Here is a 23,602-nt window from a genome sequence, read left to right on the forward strand (position 1 = left end):
AGGATCATCGGCACCCCCCTGCCCTCCATCCAGGATCTGTACCTCTCAAGAACCAGGAAACGGGCAGGGAAAATCATCACAGACCCCTCACACCCTGCACACAGACTTTTTGATCTGCTGCCCTCTGGCAGACGGTACAGAAGCCTGCAGACCAGGACCACCCGACACAGGAACAGTTTCTTTCCCCTCGCCATCTCTCTTCTTAACAGTTGACCTGTCACACTGCTCCCACTGCCAGACTGCAACTGCACCTTATGTACATTTTGTAGTATTCATTCCACCTCATTCATTTCTGTATTTTAGGTATATAAGTTAGATTCGTTATTTATAGTTGGTTTACACAGCTTTGTGTATGTATGTGTAATGTGTATATATAGACACGTGTGTGTGTGTGTGTGTGTGTGTGATTTACATTGCTGTGCTTGAGAGCCACCATCTACCGGAACCAAATTCCCTGTATGTGTCTGCACATATACTTGGCCAATAAACACGATTCTGATTCTGATAAATACTCACAAAGAAAACGGCGGCCGTTACAACTTACCGGTATGTCTAAAAATGTATCGTTTCATGCATCGGTTAAAACACTCGACTCCAGCTACATGACGCTCAGCTGGAAACACTTCACGCAAGTCGAGCTGCCTGAGATTCACAGAATTTACAGAAAATGTTACATTTTTGTGATTTATATCATTATCGGACGATAGATGTCTTAATATCGGGATATGAGATTTTGGTCATATCGCACAGCCCTAGCACAACAGACTTTCCACTTGTGTATCGTGATTGTATAAAATCTTGGAGGCTAAGACTGTATTCAGATTGTTTTGTTCTGCTGCCGCCTGTGCTGGTGTTGATGTGCAAAGATGTGATGAGCGCTGACACTTATTGCATTAGAATGTAGTAGATAAGTCTGTGATGTGAGTGTAGTCATCTTGCTGCACCGACTGAAGTCCCATCAAACAAATCTTGTAACCAGACTTATGGAAACCAGGGGTGTAGCTTTCTTATATACCAGGCTGTAGAGGCTGACCTGCTGCTGTGTCTGTTACCTTTGGGCCTGTTGATTTTATTGCTTTCATAAGCTACACCAGCAGAACATCTTATTTTTTCCCTTAGCCTAAGCCAAGCTTTTAAAGCTTGAAAACCTTCTTTAGCAAGTCTTTTACTACATTAGTGCTTTTTGCCCTGTAAGGGACCACCTTGTTCCTGGGTCTATTTCACTGAATCCCCATTGTAGAACTTTTACTTTGATTTAAGATCAAATACTTTTAAGTAATGTCCAGCATTTTTGTCTAATGACCAACCAACGTATTATCATTGGTTGGTCATTAGACAAAGGCAGATATTTCCTATCAAATTTAAAATTACATTATACATTGCAGTGCACCGGCTGCATATGCACCTGTCAGGCTTTAGGATCAGAAATGACTACTCGTCTGTGCTCCATCAGTTTCAGGAGTAGAAAAATATGATTGGGTGGCTGATACAGTATTTTCCTATGGAGTACTGGTACCCAGTACTCCATTTTTTAGTACTGGGATTCCAAGCGATCTGAAAATGTGACATCAACAGACTGACGATGAGTCACATGAGCACATCTCTTTCACAAAATTCAAAACTATAATTTTTAACACCAGGCAACTAGGGAAAGGGCTTCACCTGCATTAGGTGGTACTCAATTTTAATGGAAAAACGACCAAAAGGGGGATCGGGCCGAGCTTGTAAGGTACTATTGGAAAGGGCTATTAGTGTAGCCGAGAGACCTGCGCAGAAAAAGTCTGTGTACAATAAAGAGGAGAAAGATTTTTACGTGATGTTCTAAATGGTTAATCTAAGACTGGTTGCATGTTTCAAGTGATAAACTATGTCTGAGTTTGCTGAATTGCAGAGAAATTGTTGTCTGCAGAGCCTGCATATTCATCCTTTGCCCTCTTGCTCGCCATATGTAATTCCTTTCCTAAGTGCTTTCTGAGTCTCTCAGTGCAAACAGTGGTTGTAGAGCTGTACAGTCATGTTTCATTCACACTAAGATGAAACCATGGTTTTGACAGGTTTTTGAATCTGTTTGTGTAAAACGGCTGTGAGTGTTGGGGGATGTTAATGGGGGAGGGGAGCATGTCATGTTGGGACCTCAAGGTCAGATTACGTCAACTTGAGCCGGAGGCCCAAAGGAATGCTGAGCTGTCAAACGGTGAATGTTACTTCACAACGCTGTAGTTTTGCATATCCAGAGAGGGATGCTAGCCTATGAATCACAATCCTTTGATTCTTAGTGTTTATTAAAAATAAAAATAAATAAATAAAAAGAAAGCCATAATGGAAGGATAAGATATTAGGTCATAAATGCCATGCTAATTTTGATGTTGAAATAATGTTGGACATTCAATTTCAAATGGTCACCAACCAGTAGCCATATTTCAGATGTGCACCTTTTTGTTGTTGAATGGTCTTTTCTAAAGGCCTGGGTCGCCCTCTGTTCATCCTTTGGCTCGAGTCTGCCTTATGCTGTGTGTCACAACCTATTTGGTAGAGCAGCTTCACTTTGGATTGTGCCATTTAGGGAGGGGAGGGTGAACACGGAGGGGAGGGTGAACACAGAGGGGAGGGAGAGAGGGAGGGCCCAGATAAACAGGGAGGAGGGAAGGAGGGCAATGAGTTCAGTCAAGCTGCCGTTTGTGTGTGCGTGTATGTTGCACACAGTCAGCAGTGAGCTGAGTGCCCTGCCATACAGGAGAAGGGCTTCGTGCTGATATGCAGTTGCTATTGTTGTCATAGCTACACAGTGAGTGGCTTCAACTGGAAACTAGTATTTGTCTGTGTTTTAATGTGCTCTCGTCTCTGTAGGTTAGTTTATTTCAATATTGCTGAGAGATCGGTGCTGAAATGTTGAAAGGCTGCTGTCATGCTAGCAAATTTACGATTGCTCTGACATACACTACACTTGTGAAGCCAGACCCGCCAATATAGACCAGATCCACTGTGCAGATACTGTTACTGAATGACTGATTTTTAGCTTGCAGCAAAAGTGTTGAAGAGAAATTTGGGGACTTGAATTTTCAAACTGCTGAGCATGCTGTCATTCTTAAATAATCGTGCTCCATTTTCTGCTGGCTGTGCTGTATTTGACATTACAAGGATGGATTTGTTTAAAAAAAGGAGGGAGGGTTTGCATGTGCACTTTGCTTTTATTTTACAGATAAAAACAAAACGGTACAGCGGAAAGTCTGTTTGCCTTTTTCTGGGCTGAACTGAGAAATTAGTTCAGCATTTTGCTGGCAACTAGGGACCAAGATATGAAGTCCTCTTGTTAGCTTTGATGGAACATTATACCATTGTCACGTCAAGTTTATGTGAACTGAAACCTGTTTCAGACTAGAGTAAAAAAAGTAGGATGGCAAACTGTGCAACCAGGAAAAACCACTGGTAAATAAGCTTGGCTTTTGGGTGTGTTTGTTTGTTTGTTTTTTCTGTCTGGGAACAGTTGAAAGTCAATGCAGTTACCCTCTGGGAGGCCAGAGGCTGAGTGCCCTCTGCTCTGGGCACCCAACTTTGGTCGCAAGGCAACTGCTCAGCCTCTGGGTGGGAAGTCCAAGGCGGGCAGACTCCAGTCCCTCTTCAGTAGATTGATGAAGGTTTGCTGTTAATTGCCGTCTAATCTATAAATGCAGACAAGTTGCCAACAAATTTTAATCAGTGGTTTGCTCAATCACATATAGAATAGCACAAACCTGAGTTACTGTTCGGGCACTGAAAAGCATGTTTTATTTTGTGCCAATGTGTGTAGTTGCCTCTTGGACTGTTTATTTGGAATGAGAGGGAAAGATGTTACCAGAACAAGTGTGTAATTGGCACGGCTGGATGGCTTAAAGCTGTAGGTCTCTTCTGTCGCTCTTTCCTCAGTGTTTATAGCCGAGTCCCACATGTTCCTGCTCCACAATGATGCTGGTATTTTACTGAAACAGTAGAAGTAAACTCAACTTAATGGAAGGAGGAGAATTCTAATGCAAGACACATACAAGGATTCAGCTTACTTTCTCTCTTTATTTTATTTTTTTTAAATTATAGTGAGCAGAGCAGGTTCCAGTGTGTCTGAATGTTGCAAAAGGGTCAGTGTTAGTTAAATTAATATGCAGAATATTCCAAGTCGTGTGCTTTCCTCTTCAGACACTCGAAGTCAGACGCAACAATACAAAAGTATAATCTGTAAGAATTAAACGCCCTCTCCACTTAGCCAGCTGTGCCACTCAACTTCGATGTTTAATATGAAGTAATGGCAAGAAGTTGTTAAAGAAAGAAAGAGTTAATGTTACACTGCAGTAGATTTCTAAGAAAGCACTCTACTTTGATGGAGGATTTATTTATTTTATTTTGTAAGTCTGCAGTTACCTTGAGAGTTAATAAATATGTATAATTACTCTGCATCTGTAGCAAGTTTCACACCATCACCATGGACTGGAAGTTCTAAGTGTGCAGTGAATGATGGTTGGGTTAGGGTTGAGTTTTTTTCACTCAGCTGCTCTTCTTGGCCCGTCACAACAGTTGCATCATCATTTGCAAAGCCAATAAACTTTGCATGACATTTTATCAGAGATCCTCTCACAGCAAGGCTTTCTAACTGTAGGATGTGAGACTGCAGCCCCGGTGCATAGCATCAGTTAGGTTTCGCACACTGTAGAATACCTCTGATCAATCATATTTGTACACCCGGCACAGTAAGAGCATCTTCATTAACATGCGGACAGCTTGGAACTGACAATAGATAATGTTTTGTTCTTCTAAACATCGTATATGTCAGGTGTTACAAATGGATTTCAGGCTTATATGGAGGAACAGTTTGCAATAAAGCAACTCTAAGGTCAAATCCTGCCTCCACTCGAGTCTCAGTCCTCAAGCCTTCACACAGTTACCGACAATTTCAAACAGAAGTGTTCACACTTGTATCATATTTACCGATTCCTCTTCAGCCTTGTTACCTGCTCCCTGACTTTTGCTCTTGGTGAAATGCTTGTAGTTTGCCGCGTCTTTACTTGTTTGCCCCGTTTAGATCTGGCCCAGCCTGAGAGAGTTGATTATGCACGGTCCAATGCTGGCAAGTCTGTCCCTGGCCCAGGGTACAGCTCTGCAGGTTGGATGTAGGCGGGAACAGATTTGAGATTGCAGTATTATCACAAACAGATTGCATGTAGAGTGCTTAACAAATGTGTTAAACCACATGTCATAAGTGCCAACTTGTTCCTGAACTGATTCAGAGAAAAACCACCCCCAAAAAACAGTGGTAGCCGACCGACTCGGTCTTATTGCTGTTTTATCCCCATTCTACCGCCATATTGACACACCAGTGTTGATTTGAAGACGGGCAAGTTGACTACAAGTGGTCTCAGACCCTGGTCCCTGACTTTGAAGCCACAATGTACAATTTAAAAATGGTGTCAGACTATGTTAACTGTTCATCTGCACAATTTTATACAATTTCTTCAGATTTACTGCAGATTTTTATTTGTGTAAAAACAAACAGCGGTGGATGGAGCAGCTACAAAGTTTTGCTTTTCTTTGCATCAGAGTTTTTGATCGGGTGTTTTGATGAAGGACTCCCGCTTGCCTTTTTCCACTAAAGGCATTAATGGTGATCACAGGAACAGCACTGCTGTTTACGACACTAGAAACACGTTTTTCTTTCACTCTACCCGAGCTCACCAGCTCGGTAATGGCTCCGCCTCTTTGCTCTTTATGGTGTGTAAAGATACTCTGGGTCCACGTTAAACTGTGCCAGCATCATCACTACTGCTGTTATGTTATCAGTGTTTTTGTTTAAAACTGGGGCCTGTTTGGGCTTAATGTTGTCAGACCTTTTAGTCACACGCTGCTCCTAAACACATTTATACTGAAGGTCCATTTTTAGTCGCACATGCGCGTGAAACCCTCATGTTTACATCATTTAACACATCGGCGCAATACAGAGCCATGCGTTAACCGAAGCATCGAAGCAAAGTTCGTGTTGAGAATTTTTTTTTAATAATCGAGTTCTTGGAATTACTCAATGAAATGTTGTAGCCCTGAAATGGTTTCTTTACCTACAAGTTATGCTTCTATATGTATGCAAACATGTAACAGCTCAAGTGAGACGCCTCTGGCTCCCACCAGACCACTTGCCATGAAAAATCATCTTATGAATATAGTAAGCTAACAAAGTGCACATAACTCCATCTTTACTGTAGTGATGAGGGCCTCCACGTAGTTGACCCTGTTGTGAACTTTGCAAGCAAGCAAAGAGGAAAAAAAATTTACTTTTGGGAAAAGACACATGCGTGAAGCCCACATGGAACCATGTGTATCATAGATTTGGGCTGGTAGATACCAATATACAGTAGTGTCTGCAGCACCTTGAAGAATAATGGGAAGATACTAGAGAAGACACTATCCACTGACCATAAAGGCTACAGTACAATATACTGATACACTGCTGAAGCCATTTTATTTAATTGAAGTAAACAAATTGCCTGCAGCTGTTTGTACAGTGAAATGATTAAGATTTTTTTTCTGTTGTAAAAGTAGCATCAAGCCTTATCTGGGCTACCTCAACCTGGATAATGTTTCGCAACACTAGAATAGTTTACAGCTTAGCAGCTGTTATGTTATGTATGGGTTAAGTTGCACAGTTGCATCTTGCTGCCTTAAATGGCTAATATTAGGTCCTCATCCCTTATCTCAACCTAATTTCCGAGATGGTTTTACAAATGGGATTTCACTCATTTTCCAAGTTTTTTTTCTTTTTTCTTTTCAAAGTAGCATTTACACTTATCTGGTTACCTTGGAGATTTTTATACTCCATATTATTACCATATCAATTCCATTCGCTTCCGCTTCTCCTTTTCAGGGTCGCGGGGGGCGCTGGAGCCTATCCCAGCTGTCATAGGGCGAGAGGCGGGGTACACCCTGGACAGGTCGCCAGTCTGTCGCAGGGCTAACACACAGAGACAGACAGCCAGTCGCACTCACACTCACACTCACTCGCACATTCACACCTAATGGCAATTTGGATTATCCAATTAACCTATCCCCACAAGCTGCATGTCTTTGGACGGTGGGAGGAAGCCGGAGTACCCGGAGGGAACCCACGCAAACACGGGGAGAACATGCAAACTCCACACAGAAAGACCCCGGCCTGATGTTGGAATTGAACTCAGGACCTTCTTGCTGTGCGGCAACAGTGCTAACCACCGTGGCACCGTGCTGCCCCTATTACCATATTATTATTATTATTATTATTATTATTATTGATTGGTAGTGTAGTAAAGTGTCCACATGGGCTATATTGGCATATTTTATTAGGTTTACTGTTTGTATTCATTTCTGTTCTTGTTAATCCTCCTATTTTTGTGGTCTTTTTCCAGGGCAATCAAGGCATTCCAGGAGGTGCTTTACATCGATCCCAGTTTCTCAAGAGCTAAAGAGATTCATCTGAGACTGGGATTCATGTTTAAAGTCAACACAGACTACGAGTCAAGCTTAAAGGTAAATTCAATTCAATTTCAATTCAGTTTTATTTATATAGCACCAAATCACAACAACAGTCGCCTCATGGTGCTTTATATTGTAAGGTACACCCTACAATAAAAGATACAGAGAAAAACCCAACAATCATATGACCCCCTATGAGCAAGCTCTTTGGTGACAGTGGGAAGGAAAAACTCCCTTTTAACAGGAAGAAACCTCCAGCAGAACCGGGCTCAGGGAGGAGCACCCAACTGACGCGACCGGTTGGGGTGAGAGAAGGAAGACAGGATAAAGACATGCTGTGGAAGAGAGACAGAGATTTATAACAAGTACAATTCAATGCAGAGAGGTCTATTAACACATAGTGAGTGAGAAAGGTGACTGAAAAGGAAAATCTCAATGCATCATGGGAGTTCCCCAGCAGCCTATGCCTATTGCAGCATAACTAAGGGAGGGTTCAGGGTCACCTGGTCCAGCCCTAACTATATGCTTTAGCAAAAAGGAAAGTTTAAAGCCTAATCTTAAAAGTAGAGATAGTGTCTGTAAATCTAAATAGATATGAAGTTTGAGACAGAATCCAGTCTGTGTTTTCAGGATTTTATTTCAGTGGTGTCATATCTTCCACCTTGTCTTGTTTTATGTATTTTCACTGAGATGGTAAAATATGTTGGACTGAACTGAAGCATGCATGCACAGATAAAAAGGGTGATCTGAGGTTGCTATACTGAGGCTGCAGAACAATGTCCAACTTAATAGGATGCACTGTAGAGGACTACTGAACAGATGTTGTCTCACACATTTTAATAATGAAGTTACTGATTTCAGTTGGAATATTCTAAATATCTTGAACTATCCATCACAAAGGACTTGGGGTGACAACTCTGGCTGTGGTCTGACGTGATTTAATAAATGTAGTCAGAAGTAAAGCCATAGGGAAGCAGGCGAGCTATCTTATCTTGTAATGTTGTCATAACAACCTTATCAGCTAATATTGGAGGGATACTGGAAGCATTTGCTATTGTGGGTGTTTATGAAGTGTATTATACAGTCTTACTTTGTTCATTGCACATCTAAAGGTTCTGCACCCACAGCTGATAGAAGTGCAGCTAGAACAAATATATACATTTTGACTCGAGTCATCAGCAGAGTGTCCTTGCCTGATGAGAGTGCTGGAACAATTGAATCATTTTGCATTCATGCCACTTAAGTTTCATGAATTCCGATGTACAGTCACAGATAAGAGCCTTTTAACTTTTTAGATAATTCTGACCTCCCTAGTCCTTTGGATCAACACCGGCTGCAGGATCATCTGTCCTGTGTGTCTGTAATCCCCGGATACTTGTGAGTTGTCGAGACAGTAACAAAAGGAAAAAGGCATTCTGACTTTTAGCTGCCGATCTGTTGTCGGGGATCCCTTTGGGGATTGATTGCTCTGATCCTAGGCTTTGTCCTGTTTCAGACGTTATGTCACACTAGCATACTTATGCCAGTGCACTACAGAAGTTTAGACATGCCAACTGGATATTACAAGTTTAAAAAAAGTAATATTTATTACACTGCCATCGCAGAGGATTTTATTCATGGTGATTATTTATGAAATAAAAGTTCAAATAACCAGAACTAAGAATAGAAAACTAACTAAGAAAAGATTAAATTCCAATAAGTTACAAGTAAGTGTCAATATTGCAGCAATAGGTGCATCAGTGTATTTAACACTCTGAATGACCACAGTCAGAAAATAGCAGGGGAAGCACTGCAGTAATATTCTTCCAGGCTTACAGAATATGAAGTTCATACATAGAGCTGTTTGATATAACGATATATATCGGATGACGATATAAAAACGTCTGTCGTTTCATTTTACGCTATCGTTTGTTTCGTGGTGTCGCAAAAAAATAAACTGTTTACGGCAATATTTTTCATGGTTTTGATGGTCACTGTAGTGGCTATATTAATTTCTTAAAGTTCTCTCTATCGCTTATGTTTAATATAATCACACTACGGATGGACAAGCGCCTGTTTTTATGCGTTGTCGTTAGCAACAACGACGGTAAAACGATCGCATGTCCGCTTGTTTATTTTCCACATAAACCTTTCACAGTAAAGCTCAAGATCCTGTTGAGACTTTTCAAAATAAACTGAATCACGTGAAAAAGTATGCAGAGTGTTTACGGATGAAAAGCAAAAAAGAGCCGTCAGGTGCTAAAAAATAAACCTTAGCCTCAAATGTTATAACAGGCTTTTCCCCGCAACATGCCGTGTGATAAATACTCACAAAGAAAACGGCGGCCGTTAAAACCTATGTCAAAAAATGTGTAGTTTCATGCATCGGTTAAAGTACACGACGCCCAGCTGGAAACACTTCACCTTCCCGAGATTCACGGAATTTACAGAAAATATTAAATTTTTTGTGATTTATATCGTTATCGGGACGATAGATGTTTTATATCGGGATATGAGATTTTGGTCATATCGCACAGCCCTATTCATACATTACTAAATCTTTTGGGGAAGGTATAATAAGTGCCAGACACACAAACTCAGACACATATCGCTGTGATCTCAGTCAGCAGCACAGGAGCTCCTCCTCTCCTCTGATGCCCATGGAGGATCTAGAAGGAAAAAGGTCGAGGTGGTCATATTTTCTTAAAAGTAAGTTGTGAGTTAGTGTTGCCTGATCTCCCTGACTTTCTTTTTTTCAGTCAGACTAAGTAACCTAGTTTGAATGTGAGTAGAAATCCTGCCGAAACACGTTTGAGCGGTATGGTTCAGAGGTCTATGAATTCAAATAAATTTGTCATTGATAGAAAAAAGCTGCAACATACACATTTAAACAATTCTCTCTCCAAAGAAAACACACCGACATCAGATTAACAGATAAGATGACACAAGAGGAAGTGCATGTAATCAGCAAGGTGAATTACATTTCCAGAACAACACCGACAGTCCTGTATATGTGCAAGAAACGAAGTGTGCAACACTCGGAATTTAAGGTGCATGACACGTGTCTTAACTATATCAAGCAAATATTCTGTATTGGTTAATGGTGAAAGAAGTATTTCCTAAAGCTTGACATTTTCAGTTTACAGTTTATTACCAAAGGTTTTAAGAGTTTATACACATGGTGCTCTGTGGAGCTAACTAGGCTGCACGCGTTGCACGTCTTCACTCGGTGTTGGAGGCCACCCCTCCCTGTTTGTTCTGGCTCGCTGCCAACACATATACACACACAACTGCCCCACTTATCTAAAGGGAGGGGTGGTCTCTCACGCAGAGGAGCTGAGATTGAATAAATGTAAGAAACAGAAATGAGAAAGGAATCAGAAACTGTTTTCTGTAGTAAATGCGTGCAGGAGGGAGAGGGAGGGAATGTAGAAATGGACTTTCATGAAGGATGCATGTTTCAAGGTGCAGAGCATCAAGTGACTGAGATGCCTTGAGTTTCTAAGAACACATTGCAATGTGAATCACTGCATGTAACTGCACCAAACTTGGATTTCACATACAGCGCAGACAATTTCATCCCATTAGTGTCTGCTAATGTGGTTAATGAGAGAAGAGGAAATGATTTGGCCCCAGTGTGCTTTAAATTGAGGTTATATGAGTTGGCTGCTTCTGTAGAGCTGCGTAGCCATAGAGAAGAGCTTTGAGCTGAGAAAGAGAGGTGAGATTTGGGTTGGGTGAGGGAGGGGGGGCTGTAGAGGTGGTGTTTCCCTGCCTGTTCCAGCTTTGAGGTATTGTGTGTCATCTCTCAGCACTCTCCACTGCAGCCGTCTGCTGAATAGTAATCAGTGACACCAGGATAGAAGAGGGGGAAGGAGGTGGCGTGAGAGAGGGAGGGAGAGAGACAAAAAGAAAGATTGCAAAGAGACAGAGAGAGAGTGAGGAAAGCGAGACATGGGGAGGGAGGTGGAATGCCAAGCTGACAATCCTGCTGCATTATCTGCCTGATGGTAGAGCAAGTGTGAAAGGGAAGGAGGGAAAGGATAGAAGAGGCTGAGGCGGAGATCTACTGGAGGATGCTGTGGGGTTCCATGAGGAGTGTGATGTGAAAGCGATCTAGGTAAAAGCATTTGTCTTTGCCTCTGTTGCTTGACATTAAAGCATGTGGATGCAGTTGGAGTGTCTGGTGTTTAGTGGCTCGTAGCGCTGTTTAAAAGGGAGTTTGTCCTAAGCAGGGTCCTCTGTGTGTGTCTGCATGCGTGCGCATGCATGTGTAAGTGTGTGTGTGAAGCTCCACTGGCCCAGGGTGAAGCATGCAAAGAAAGATCCAGCTGGATGGCTCTTGATTTTTATCTGGCTGACATTGACCGTCTGTGCGGCTGCTGTCGCTCCAAGACAGCGGGCGCCTCCTTTTTCTGTGTGTGCCTGTGCTTATAGCTGCCTTTTCCCCAGCATGGACCGCTGATACCGGTGCTTGCCTTTTAAGGTTAAAGCAAGAAATCCTCTTTAATTTGACCAGTTCAGCAACAGCAGCAGTACAGTTTGTTCCAAAAGTGTGCGTGCCATTGAAAGAAGTTCAAGGTTTTGGGATTTTCCTCGTGCTCAGGTGCTGACAGGTTTTACTGACCCAGATTCTAGTGGTGCCTTTTTAAATGCACAAAGCATCATTTGGGACTGCATAGGGTTACAGTGCAGCAACCCTAGGGACTGAAAAAGGGCTCCAGTGATTCGTCCAAATAATCGATGACATCAACTATAAAAATTAATTGATGGGGGAATTTTATTGTCGATGCATCATATCATGAATTTATTTTTGTAACTGCAATACACTACAGGAAGCTATAGGGCAGTATCGCCTATATCGTCTGCCAAGACTGCAGATAATACTAACGAAGAAGAACGTAGCGCGAACAGCAAAACAGGAGGACAGAAGAAAATAGAAACTGAGATTTTAAACAAAAGTTATTTGCAGAGTGTCCAAACTGGCACTTTCCTTCCACGACAGGACTACTGCTGTGCACGAGCATTTAAAACGCCGGCACCCTGGAGCTGTGACGTCAGCTCTGAATGCTTCAGTTTTAGGGAGTTCAGTGCATCGCGTTAATACTTTATGTTCAAATTTGTCCAGTAATGTTTATGTTAGATTACCTATCAGAACCTTCTCATGCATGATGCTTGCTAAGCGAACACCATTTCAGTTTTGTTAGCTAAAGAGTGAAATGCGATAATGTAGCTACTCCTGTATGCTAGTTTGTTTGGTTTTTGTTTTTTTTCTCACATTATTATTAGTGTTTATTCTGAATAGTAATTAGTACAAGTTTCTGGGTCATTATTTTATTTTGCTGTGGGCCGAGACAACACAGTGATATTCACAGGTGGGAAGACTTGACTAGGTGAAACACTGGAGCCTAGAAGAGGAGGTTCACCCACTGGAAGTGGAGATAAGCATAAGTGAAATGATCGTTGACTAATTGAAGAAAAATTGGCAGATTAGTTAACTACCGAAATAAACTGCAATGAAAACTGTCACCTTGAAGCCACTTATAGACAGGACATCTTGCTGGAATTTACATTTCACTTTCTCGTATAATGAACTTGAATACAGTTAAAATTACAGCAGTGTGTCAGCAACATCTGGGCATTTTGTGGAAGAACTAAAGGGAGTCCGAGAAGGCCAGAAGAGCTGTGTGACTTGGGCTAATCAGTTCAGTGACCCCATATAGAAGGCATTTCCTGGTACTGTGGCACGCCTTGGCCTCTGCAGACATCTGCCTTACCCAGAAACCGTAGTTCAGATGATGGAATTGGATGCCATTAATAGCCTGCCACTGGATATCAGCGTCTCATTTTGAGGACAAGTTGGACAGGAGAAAGGAGGGGTGAGATTTGCGCCTTAGCTTTTCCAGCTCTGTGTCCTCTCTTGTTGCAGTGGCAGGAGTTCATTTATGGTTTATTAGGAATGCTGGGGATTTGGGTAATGCACATTAGCTGGAGAAGAATAGAAATTTCTCCACGATTTCCTTAAAAGTATCACTCCTGTGCTCTGTGCTCTCGGTTAAATCGTTTTTGTTTGTTTTTAATCTTGTCACAGAGATGTTTGATTTGTGTGAATTTGCTTTCACACTAAAATGATTACATTTTTTCCCTCTCTGCAGCATTTTCAGCTGGCTTTGATCGACTCCAAACTCTGCACTTTGTCCAAAGCTGAAAGTAAGTATAGGTGCTATAATTGTTCCAGCCAACCAGTCACACGCTACAACGTAAAGTATGATCACATATGATGGGCCGTGTTGCTAGTGGTATGTAACACATATTGAAAGGGCATAGGAATATTTCTACAGAGCAGATTTTTTTTTTCTCTCTCTGTTGCTGTTTCCCTGCTGACTCTGCCCAAGACTGGGGTTGCCTAGGAGACAGCACAAGGAGAGAGAGCGAGCTGGAAGTGCTTTCAAGCACATTGCAGATACACACTGTGATTTCAGATTACATGTACACTCTGGGGAAAGTGTCCTACTCCCCCTCCCATCTGTGCTCCATAGTGCTAGCAGTCTGTACCCACTGAGCTTCATGGAGCCATTATCTAGCTTAATTTCTCTCTTTGTTTGGGTTTTTTTGTTGTTGTTTTATTTCACTAATTTCTAATTTCTCACCCCCACAGTTCAGTTCCACATCGCTCATTTATATGAGATCCAGGTAAGCAATCGATAAATGTGGGCCAAACAATTTCATGTTGTACTCAATTAATATAGCATCATGCACCTGCTATAACTTTATATTGATTTAACAATTTCTCTGACAAGGGAAGACCTTCAGTGTAATCCAGCCTTTTTAAGAACTCAGATACTGTGGCTTATAAGAACAACTGTACTGTTTATTCATAAGTATAAAATAATTCAATTATTAAAAAATTATGATGAACAACACCAGTAATATAAAGCTTTAACTTCTAACTATTATTGTTTGGCTCAAAGGCTGCTGGGAATGATTCAGGGTATATATAGGTACATTACACCCCTACTTTGTACTAGACCACTGGTGTCGATGAGTTACTATATCTAGGTATTGTTTTTATTTACATGTATCTGTCCCTTTGCCTTGTTTAGGCCAAGTTTGAATATGTTAATGCACTCCTCAGTATGCCATTATGAAAATATGCTGCACTGGGGGTAGAGCAGGTTATTTACTAAGTGGAAGGTTGTTGGATCGATCCCTGGCTGCTCCAGTCACAGATCCCAAGTTGATGCATCCATCAGAGTGTAAATGTGTGTATGTCAGGTAGAAAGCACTTAGGCATAGAAAAAAGTGCTTTTTTGAATGGGTGAATGAGGCATGTTGTACAAAGCGCTTTGGGTGCTCAGGTAGAGTAGAAAAGCGCTATATAAGAACCATTACTGTTACTATCATGTTGAAACAACATGATCAGGACCTGTTGGAAAATGTGTCAATTAACTACAGAACAGTGTTTGTTCAAGTATTATCTAAAACTAAATGACTCTAAATGTCAGATCTTGTAGGTAATGGCAGGGCTTCATTACCAACAATCCCCCCCCCATTGCAATTCTTCAGTTGTAGTAGTTCCAAATGCAGCTGTTCATTTGGTTGTATTTGCCTTCAGCCTTAATGACAATCATTAGTCGACACAGGAAGGAACATTAAAGAATCTCTCTCGCTTGTGTGCCCAAGTGTCAGTGTTTGCCCAGAGGTGTTTTTATTGTGTGCAGACAGGAAGAGTCTAGAGCCAGACTGTATGTGCAAGGTCTGCACATACACAGTCTGGTGGGTTGGTTTTTAAAAGGCTATTTTAGACCTGATAAGAGAAGATTCTGTCCATGCACTGACATTACTCTACCTGATGATCTAGACAAAAGGTCAGTAAGCCCACTAAGTTAAAACAAACCCTTGGTTCACCAGCAGGCAGCTCAGATTTCCCCAGATTTTTGTTAAAGCACACAAACATTTTAGTGCAGACACACACACCTGCCAGACTTGTTGAGTCTCCCTCCCCCCGTGTGTTTGTCTGTGTATGGAAGGACACTATGAGTGTGAGGAGGTCTTTAAAGTCTTTGTCTGTCTAGATAAAACCATAAAACACTGGCTTTCCTGTCTGGCCTAAACAACCCCCATGTCTACTTCTCTTGCTTGTCCTCCTCTTCCTGTTCTCCCCGCAGAAGAAATACAGAGCAGCGAAGGAAGCGTATGAAAGTCTGTTGCAGACGGAAAATCTTCCTGCACAAGTGAAGGCGACCACACTGCAACAACTTGGTGAGTGACCTTTGCTGATGTAGGCCGATGCTCATGTCCACATGTGAAATGTACCGGATTAAACTGGCTGAAAGTATCTTCAGGCTCGGTTGGTTCGATTCCCGGCTTCCCCTAGTCTGCATGCTCATTTACCATTTACCATCCTGCAAAGAATGGGGGAAAAAAACCATCTGCAACCAGTGATTGCTAAAATCGTTGTATTTTTACATCAAATGTTGTAATAAGTGGATTTTTATCTAGTTTGATTAAATAATTCTGGCTTTATTTACTCAGGCATTGGTTTCTCTCTCTCTCTCTGTGTGTGTGTGTGTGTGTGTGTGTGTGTGTGTGTGTCAGTATTAATCAAAAGATTTCATACATTTAAAAAAAATTTTTTATATAAAAGGACCACACACGCTGTGATGTTGTTGGTAAATTTTCTATATACACTTGCTGTATTACCTATACCTATTTAACTGCTTGTTAATGCAGATATCTAATCAGTGAGTCACAGAATAGCAACTCGTTGTATTTGGGTGAGAACAAGATGACTTATTGTAGTCCAAACTGAGCATCAGAATGGGGAAGGAAGATGATTTTAGTGATTTTGAACATAGCATGGTTGTTGGTGCCAGGAGGACTGGTCTGGTAGGAACTATCCAGTGAGCAGCAGTTATCTATGTTCATGCCAGAAGTCAGAGAAGAATGGCCAGAATGTTTTGAATTAATAGAAAGACAGCAGTAACTCGGGATAAGCACCGGTTACAACCAAGGCAGGAATGCACAACATGTTGAACCTTGAAGCAGATGGGCTACAGCAGCAGAAGACCACAGCAGAAACTGACAGTATACTTTGCACAGGTTCACCAAAATGCCAAGATAACCAAGGTAGTGAGGCGCACAGATTAGTTTGTTTGGTGTATTTGGCTTAGTATGTTTGTATATAGTTGTGGTAGCCACTGTTGTACCTATCAGGACTTGCTGGAAATTGGTTTTTGGCTAAAACTTCCCATTACAGATGATTTACGATGCTTGCAATAGCCCTGCCAACCTTGTGAGACCACTAGGAATTGCCATAGATTGCTGTCAAGTAGGGGTGGGCGATATAAACGATATACGATAGAAACGATACCACTTTCTGACTATACCGCTCTATCGTGATAGCGTATGTTGATGATGTCATCAAGCTGCGCCTGTTTTGGTCGAAAGCATCGCAGCGGCTACAACCATTATCATCTGCAAATTATGCCAGGTGACAGTAATGGCAAAGAGATGAAGCACTTTTTAAATATGGGGAAAGCCAAACACTGCGCGTCCTCCACTTCCGTAACATTGATTCATTAATGTTGAATTCTCTCGCAGCTGTTCTGTTCCCATGTTGTTGCAGTATATTAATAACTAACCTTGTATTGTGGATGAATAATCTCAGTTGTTGTCCTGACTGAAGTTTGGCCCGTGTATAGCATCCTGCTATGCGATTGCATTTGTCCCTGACCACCAGAATCCCTCACGTTAACTTTTATCGAGTGGAAAAAACGTTGGCGTTCATCCTCCAGCTTCACTGTGCTAATGTTATGCTAACATAGCTGTATCACTACTAATCACGTAGCACAACATTATATACCAGGTAGTCCAACTTCAGTAACCCTGCAAACGCCATCGCTGTTTAGTTTTCTGTCTTTGTTTATGTTGGAAGTGGTAGCAGAGCTGTACGTTTTAATTTGTTTCAAAAATCTCTCAGTCAGAACATGGTATGTCATGTTTAGGTGGAAACTAGCGAGCTAACTTCCTGCTAACTTCTCACTCCGTTAAATTGAATAAATTCTGTTTTCATGGATGTTAAACTTAATTGTTACACCTGGTAAAGCAGCAACGCTGATGAAAGAATTTAGACAGTTTTTAACTCTGTGTTCGTTTGACTTTGGGACCTGAAGCCGACGGAGTTTTGGACCCAGATTACTCCGCGAAGCTCCTCACTACGGCAGCCGTAATGCTCTGACAATCCATCAAAACATTTTTTAACAGATTTCTGCACGCAAAAATAGGTTCGAGGTCAGTAAGCACAACCAGAATTCATACATAAGGCGCACTCGATAAAACAGGCGGAGTGAGAACACATCCGGGAATTTTTTGCGTTCTCGGCTTGATGCGTACTTTGAATTGGAACAGTACTTGGTCTCCGACTGATGACGTATCATGAGTACACGGGAACGCAAGTACACATAAGTACGCATATGTGGTTACACAGGTGTATAGGAGAAGAGCTGTGGGAGGTTTGTCATTGCTCATTACAGTCTTCCTGAGCCTCTGTGTTTGCTTGAAATTGCCCAGTTTATGTGTGTGCACGCACACGTACTTGTGCGTGTGTGTGCTTGAATGCAGGGAGGAGCTGTTTGTAAAGGCTGGTTCATATCAGATGTTTAAGCGTTTTGAATATAACTGCTTCTTTGACTTTTTCCACTGTTACTCTCATTAAAGTTTCAGGAAGTAACAAGTTTTTATTTATTTGATCTGTTTTTTTTTTTTCTCCTTTGGCAGACAGAACTTAATCTTATCAGAAATCTTACCTTTTTCATTACATTTAAAAAAAAATGTGGATTTTGATTTATAACACTTGTATTCTCCTTTGGTATGTAATCATCACTAAATAAAAAAACAAAGCCAGGAGCTGTGTTACAGTTGAATCGTGAAGGCTGATGTTTTGTTTTGCTCTTCTCAGGCTGGATGCATCACACAGTGGAACAGTTGGGGGATAAAGGCACCAAGGACAGCTATGCCATCCAGTGTCTGCAAAAGTCTTTAGAGGCAGACCCAAACTCTGGCCAGTCTTGGTACTTTCTTGGCAGGTACGAAAGCAAAGGACGCAGCTGTTTGCGTATTATCTTGTCTTGTGTTGTCAAATTTAATTAGACGGCAAATTCTGATTTAGTTTTAGTCGTAGTCTTTTGGCTGACCTTACTGTATATGAAGATTATTTCTGATTGGATCACTTCCAAACACGTCCCACCTTTCTGCACAACTTAATCGGATCTCATCTCTTCAAATTCATTAGTTTTTATTTAGTTGTCATCTTCTTTTCATCACAAAAAAAAAACACTTGTTGCCAAAAACATGACATAACACTGTTAGAAGGCATCACAAGATAATTTGTTTGTTTTTTAGCAACCTTAAAATCTAGCTAATGCTTCAGGATGTTAAAATGCATGCTCCTGTGCTGCTGTTTCGGTTGAATGTAGTAGATGCCCAGTCTTGACCATGGGGCCAATGCTGTCCTTGAGGTTACAGCCTAAGCAGGGAAAAAACAAAAAAAAGGCATCCCTTAACTGGGTTATTGGTCTTTGCATAATATTCCTTTTAGACTAAGCAGTCTTTACTTGAGTCACTATGTTGGTGCACTAGAATCGGCCTTGCCTGATGACCCACATAAATAGACCTTCCTCTGGATCAGGGTGCTTTTCAGTTCACCGACTGAAAGAGTTTCTAGTTATTCAGGAAAATAAGTTGAAACTTGCTGCACAATAGTCAGCATTCAACACTGTAAAATCACTTCACCATAAAACACCATCTGCACTGGTTTTTTGACTCTGTGTTTTGAAGCCTCAACTTTAAAACAGTTGATCATACGTGGACAGTGTGTAGCGTTACCAGCTTCCTTAGCAGGCTGCATGTGTAAACTGTATAGATTAGCAACACACGTCTGGTAATTGGTGCTAACCGGCAGACTAATAAATACCAGAATTTCACTCACCAGATCTGGGCAAACAGCAGGCATTCTTAATATTTTGCCAATTATTAAAAGCCTTACAAGCCTATGTGACCAATTATTGATCTTTCATTAGGGCAAGTAGCTGTTTAGGTAGAAAAGCTTTTCTACTGCTTGGAAGCTGAAAGCTGCTCTTGCTCTTGATATAGCCATCTGAGTGATACCATGTGCTTGGTAGTCTAAGGAGCTTGGAAAGAAAAGCGCCTGGAGTTTCCTTGAAGACGTTTCACCTCTCATCCAAGAAGCTTTTTCAGTTATAAGTGCAATCGGTGGAGAGTCCCAGATTTAAGCCCTATTGGGAGTGTCCCTAAGATGGCCACGGACCCCCTATTGATCCTCTGCCTAATCACACGAGCCAAGGTGTGTGTGTGTGTGTGTGTGTGTGTGTGTGTGTGTGTGTGTGTGATATTCACAATCAGCCAAGGTTTCGGGTGAACCCGTTATGAAACCTAGCCCCACCCTATCATGTGATTTATTAAGGTCAAATGGCCCAGGATGTGAGTGGGCTTTAAGGTGTATGAGAAGGGATCTCAAAACTTTTCAGAGATGAGAGGTGTATCGTCTTCAAGGAAACGTAAAGAATTCCAGACACTTTTCTTTTCTAGCACCTTAGACTACGATGACCTGGATGACTGAGAACCTTCACAGACGTGTGTATGTTAGTTAAAAAGTACCTAAAAGCATGGAAAATGTATCTGTCTCTGTCATGAGTTCTTACATTTATGCATGGGCAAACAGTAATGATTAAAACTGTTTTGTGTGGTTTTCACAGCCCAGGAAATTCTACAGGACAGTTTTTGGTTAATTTAAGTAACTTGACTCGGTCGATTGCACATCAAGGGGCTTGGTGTAAAAAGGTGTCTTAAAAGCGGGCTAAGATGCATGAAGAAAGATAGAAAGCGAATATGTTTTGGAGCAAAGTTCAGTGCAGATTTTTCCTCAGCAACATCTACTAGATAGCTAAATGTTGCTCCCTTTGCTAGTTGGCAACAGAAAAACTAGTTGGTTAAACTAAATTTAATGCACAAAGGCATTTACATGTCCCGTCTAGCAACCCTCCTCTCCATTATACAATGTTGCAGATGGATGAGATGCAAGGTAGCATTGCAAACCACTGTATTAGTACTGTATTGAAGTTTTGTAGTGTTGTATTTTAAACTACAACATAAACTGTTGTATGTAGGCTGTGTAAGCGTAAACTGACACATAACCAGTAGATGCCCAACTGTCTTCTGAATGTTTTCACATCAGTCAATTTGTTCCTAAAAACAAACATCAAACTAAACCCTGAATTGTCTGCTTTAGGGTAGAAATTGGTCACCAGAATGGTACCAGTCATATTTTTATACAGGGAGTGCAGAATTATTAGGCAAATGAGTATTTTGTCCACATCATCCTCTTCATGCATGTTGTCTTACTCCAAGCTGTATAGGCTCGAAAGCCTACTACCAATTAAGCATATTAGGTGATGTGCATCTCTGTAATGAGAAGGGGTGTGGTCTAATGACTAGGGGTGCAACGATACACAAAATTCACGGTTCGGTTCGGTTCGATACTTTGGTGTCACGGTTCGATATTTTTTCGATACAAAAAAAATGTTCATGCATTTTTTATTTGTCATTTATTAAAATTATAAATATATATTTTAACTCAAAAGTACAGTTTTTAAATTTAACCCTAACCCTTGTGCGCGTTTTTTATTTTGACAGCGAATGCGCACCTGCGGACCACTTATGTGCAGCCCTGGTTATTTAGCTCATCATATTGCAGCCACAGAAATTCTTTTGTCCATGAAACCATAAAGCTGCACTTTCTTTTTGCCTGATAGTCTGATTTGTCATAACTTCTCCGTTTTGTGGTAAGCTTTTCTTTGGCTGTCACTTCTTCACCCTGACCTGTCTTATTTGGCTCAGCAGAACTGAAATGCTTTTACACACTCACTCACATAAGCTCAGCGATTCTCTGCGCGATCAACCTCTCACATGTTTAAGCTTGCTGCGGGAGATTTCACTTGTCATGTTTGCATAGTAAGCTAACGATTAATAAGACGATGTCAGAGGAATTGGTGCACAAATTATCATCACTCACAGATCAGTGCTGTCGCTCTCTATACACAGTTCGCGCGATTGCAAAGTGAAAGCAAAAAAACAAGCGCAAATTCAAACGCGATTTCAATATGTCACATATTGACAGTGGCTCACCGATGCCAATGACATAATTACCCAGCTACATTTCTGAAAGAATGCAAAAGCATTGACATATATTTTTCCTACAATAGCCCGACGGGCAGGGAAGAGATAGATTTTGGTAGCCCGACTGAAAAAATCGCTAGCCCCGGGACGTCGGGCTAGCGATTTTGCGAGCCCTGTATCTGATTGAGGAATCACTCATCTTTGGAAAAGAGAGTTTATTACAGAGAAATGGCTCTTTCCAAAATAAAAACTATACTATCCGCTTCTTCTGGGCTATATTCTCAACAGCATAAGGAGAATCATGTGCTAACAGCTGTCTAAATGACTCGGCTAAAGTTAGTAGCATGCTTGTTGTTTTTGTCTTTGCACTAGGATGATGTCGGCGTAAATGTGCAGTCATATTCGTTGTGTTCCCACTAGTGCTTTCAGGTTAATCTCGTTGAAATGACCTTAACGCCACAACACGGCAAATCTCCGTTAACGAGCTACCGCCGATCACTCCGTGCATGGGGCTAGACGGCCAACACGTTAACGAGCTAACTGCGCTAACACACTAGTTCACACCAATGTAATTGAGCATTGCGTGGCACATCCAACATACTGTTTTACTTTAGTCCATGACTCGCTTACCTTCAGGGTCATACGTCACATGAAAACCAAAATAATTCCAAACGCCAGATCTGAATGAGGTTCAATTTGCCTGTTGCAAGGAGAGCTTAACTTCTGTCTCGCTAGCTTACCCTGCGCTCTTCCTTCTGACTATGCTGTCTGTGTTGAGGCTCAGTGAATCTGCATTCGACTACTCCGCCTAGGCTGCACTGTCGAGCCTAGGCGGAGTAGTCGAATGCAGATTCACTGAGCGCTCAACACAGACAGCATCGTCAGAAGGAAAATTGATAAAATAAATTACAAATGTTGTATTGTTCGATACATATGCGTACCGAACTGAAAGCACTGTATCGAACGGTTCAATATCGATACGAATATCGTTGCACCCCTACTAATGACATCAACACCCTATATCAGGTGTGCATAATTATTAGGCAACGTCCTTTGCTTTGGCAAAATGGGTCAAAAGAAGGACTTGACAGGCTCAGAAAAGTCAAAAATAGTGAGATATCTTGCAGAGGGATGCAGCAGTCTCAAAATTGCAAAGCTTCTGAAGCGTGATCATCGAACAATCAAGCGTTTCATTCAAAATAGTCAACAGGGTCGCAAGAAGCGTGTGGAAAAACCAAGGCGCAAAGTAACTGCCCATGAACTGAGAAAAGTCAAGCGTGCAGCTGCCAAGATGCCACTTGCCACCAGTTTGGCCATATTTCAGAGCTGCAACATCACTGGAGTGCCCAAAAGCACAAGGTGTGCAATACTCAGAGACATGGCCAAGGTAAGACAGGCTGAAAGACGACCACCACTGAACAAGACACACAAGCTGAAACGTCAAGACTGGGCCAAGAAATATCTCAAGACTGATTTTTCTAAGGTTTTATGGACTGATGAAATGAGAGTGAGTCTTGATGGGCCAGATGGATGGGCCCGTGGCTGGATTGGTAAAGGGCAGAGAGCTCCAGTCCCACTCAGACGCCAGCAAGGTGGAGGTGGAGTACTGGTTTGGGCTGGTATCATCAAAGATGAGCTTGTGGGGCCTTTTCGGGTTGAGGATGGAGTCAAGCTCAACTCCCAGTCCTACTGCCAGTTTCTGGAAGACACCTTCTTCAAGCAGTGGTACAGGAAGAAGTCTGCATCCTTCAAGAAAAACATGATTTTCATGCAGGACAATGCTCCATCACACGCGTCCAAGTACTCCACAGCGTGGCTGGCAAGAAAGGGTATAAAAGAAGAAAAACTAATGACATGGCCTCCTCGTTCACCTGATCTGAACCCCATTGAGAACCCGTGGTCCATCATCAAATGTGAGATTTACAAGGAGGGAAAACAGTACACCTCTCTGAACAGTGTCTGGGAG

The 23,602-nt window shown here is 41.7% G+C and overlaps 1 protein-coding gene across 2 annotated transcripts in view; it reads left to right on the forward strand.

Annotated features, from left to right (window-relative positions):
* Positions 1-23,602, forward strand: part of kdm6a (lysine (K)-specific demethylase 6A) — a 49,894-nt gene that overhangs the window by 12,775 nt on the left and 13,517 nt on the right. For both annotated transcript variants that reach the window (XM_085435486.1, XM_085435487.1), the window contains exons 6-10: positions 7,395-7,515; positions 13,596-13,650; positions 14,099-14,133; positions 15,609-15,702; positions 18,401-18,527. In XM_085435486.1, the coding sequence (XP_085291612.1) occupies positions 7,395-7,515; positions 13,596-13,650; positions 14,099-14,133; positions 15,609-15,702; positions 18,401-18,527 (432 nt within the window). The remainder of the gene's footprint in view (positions 1-7,394; positions 7,516-13,595; positions 13,651-14,098; positions 14,134-15,608; positions 15,703-18,400; positions 18,528-23,602) is intronic.

This window comes from Copadichromis virginalis, linkage group LG16 (genome assembly GCF_057382275.1).
Source record: "Copadichromis virginalis isolate Kocher_CV1m ecotype Utaka linkage group LG16, C_Virginalis_male_GT1.1, whole genome shotgun sequence".
Taxonomy (NCBI): Eukaryota; Metazoa; Chordata; class Actinopteri; order Cichliformes; family Cichlidae; genus Copadichromis; species Copadichromis virginalis.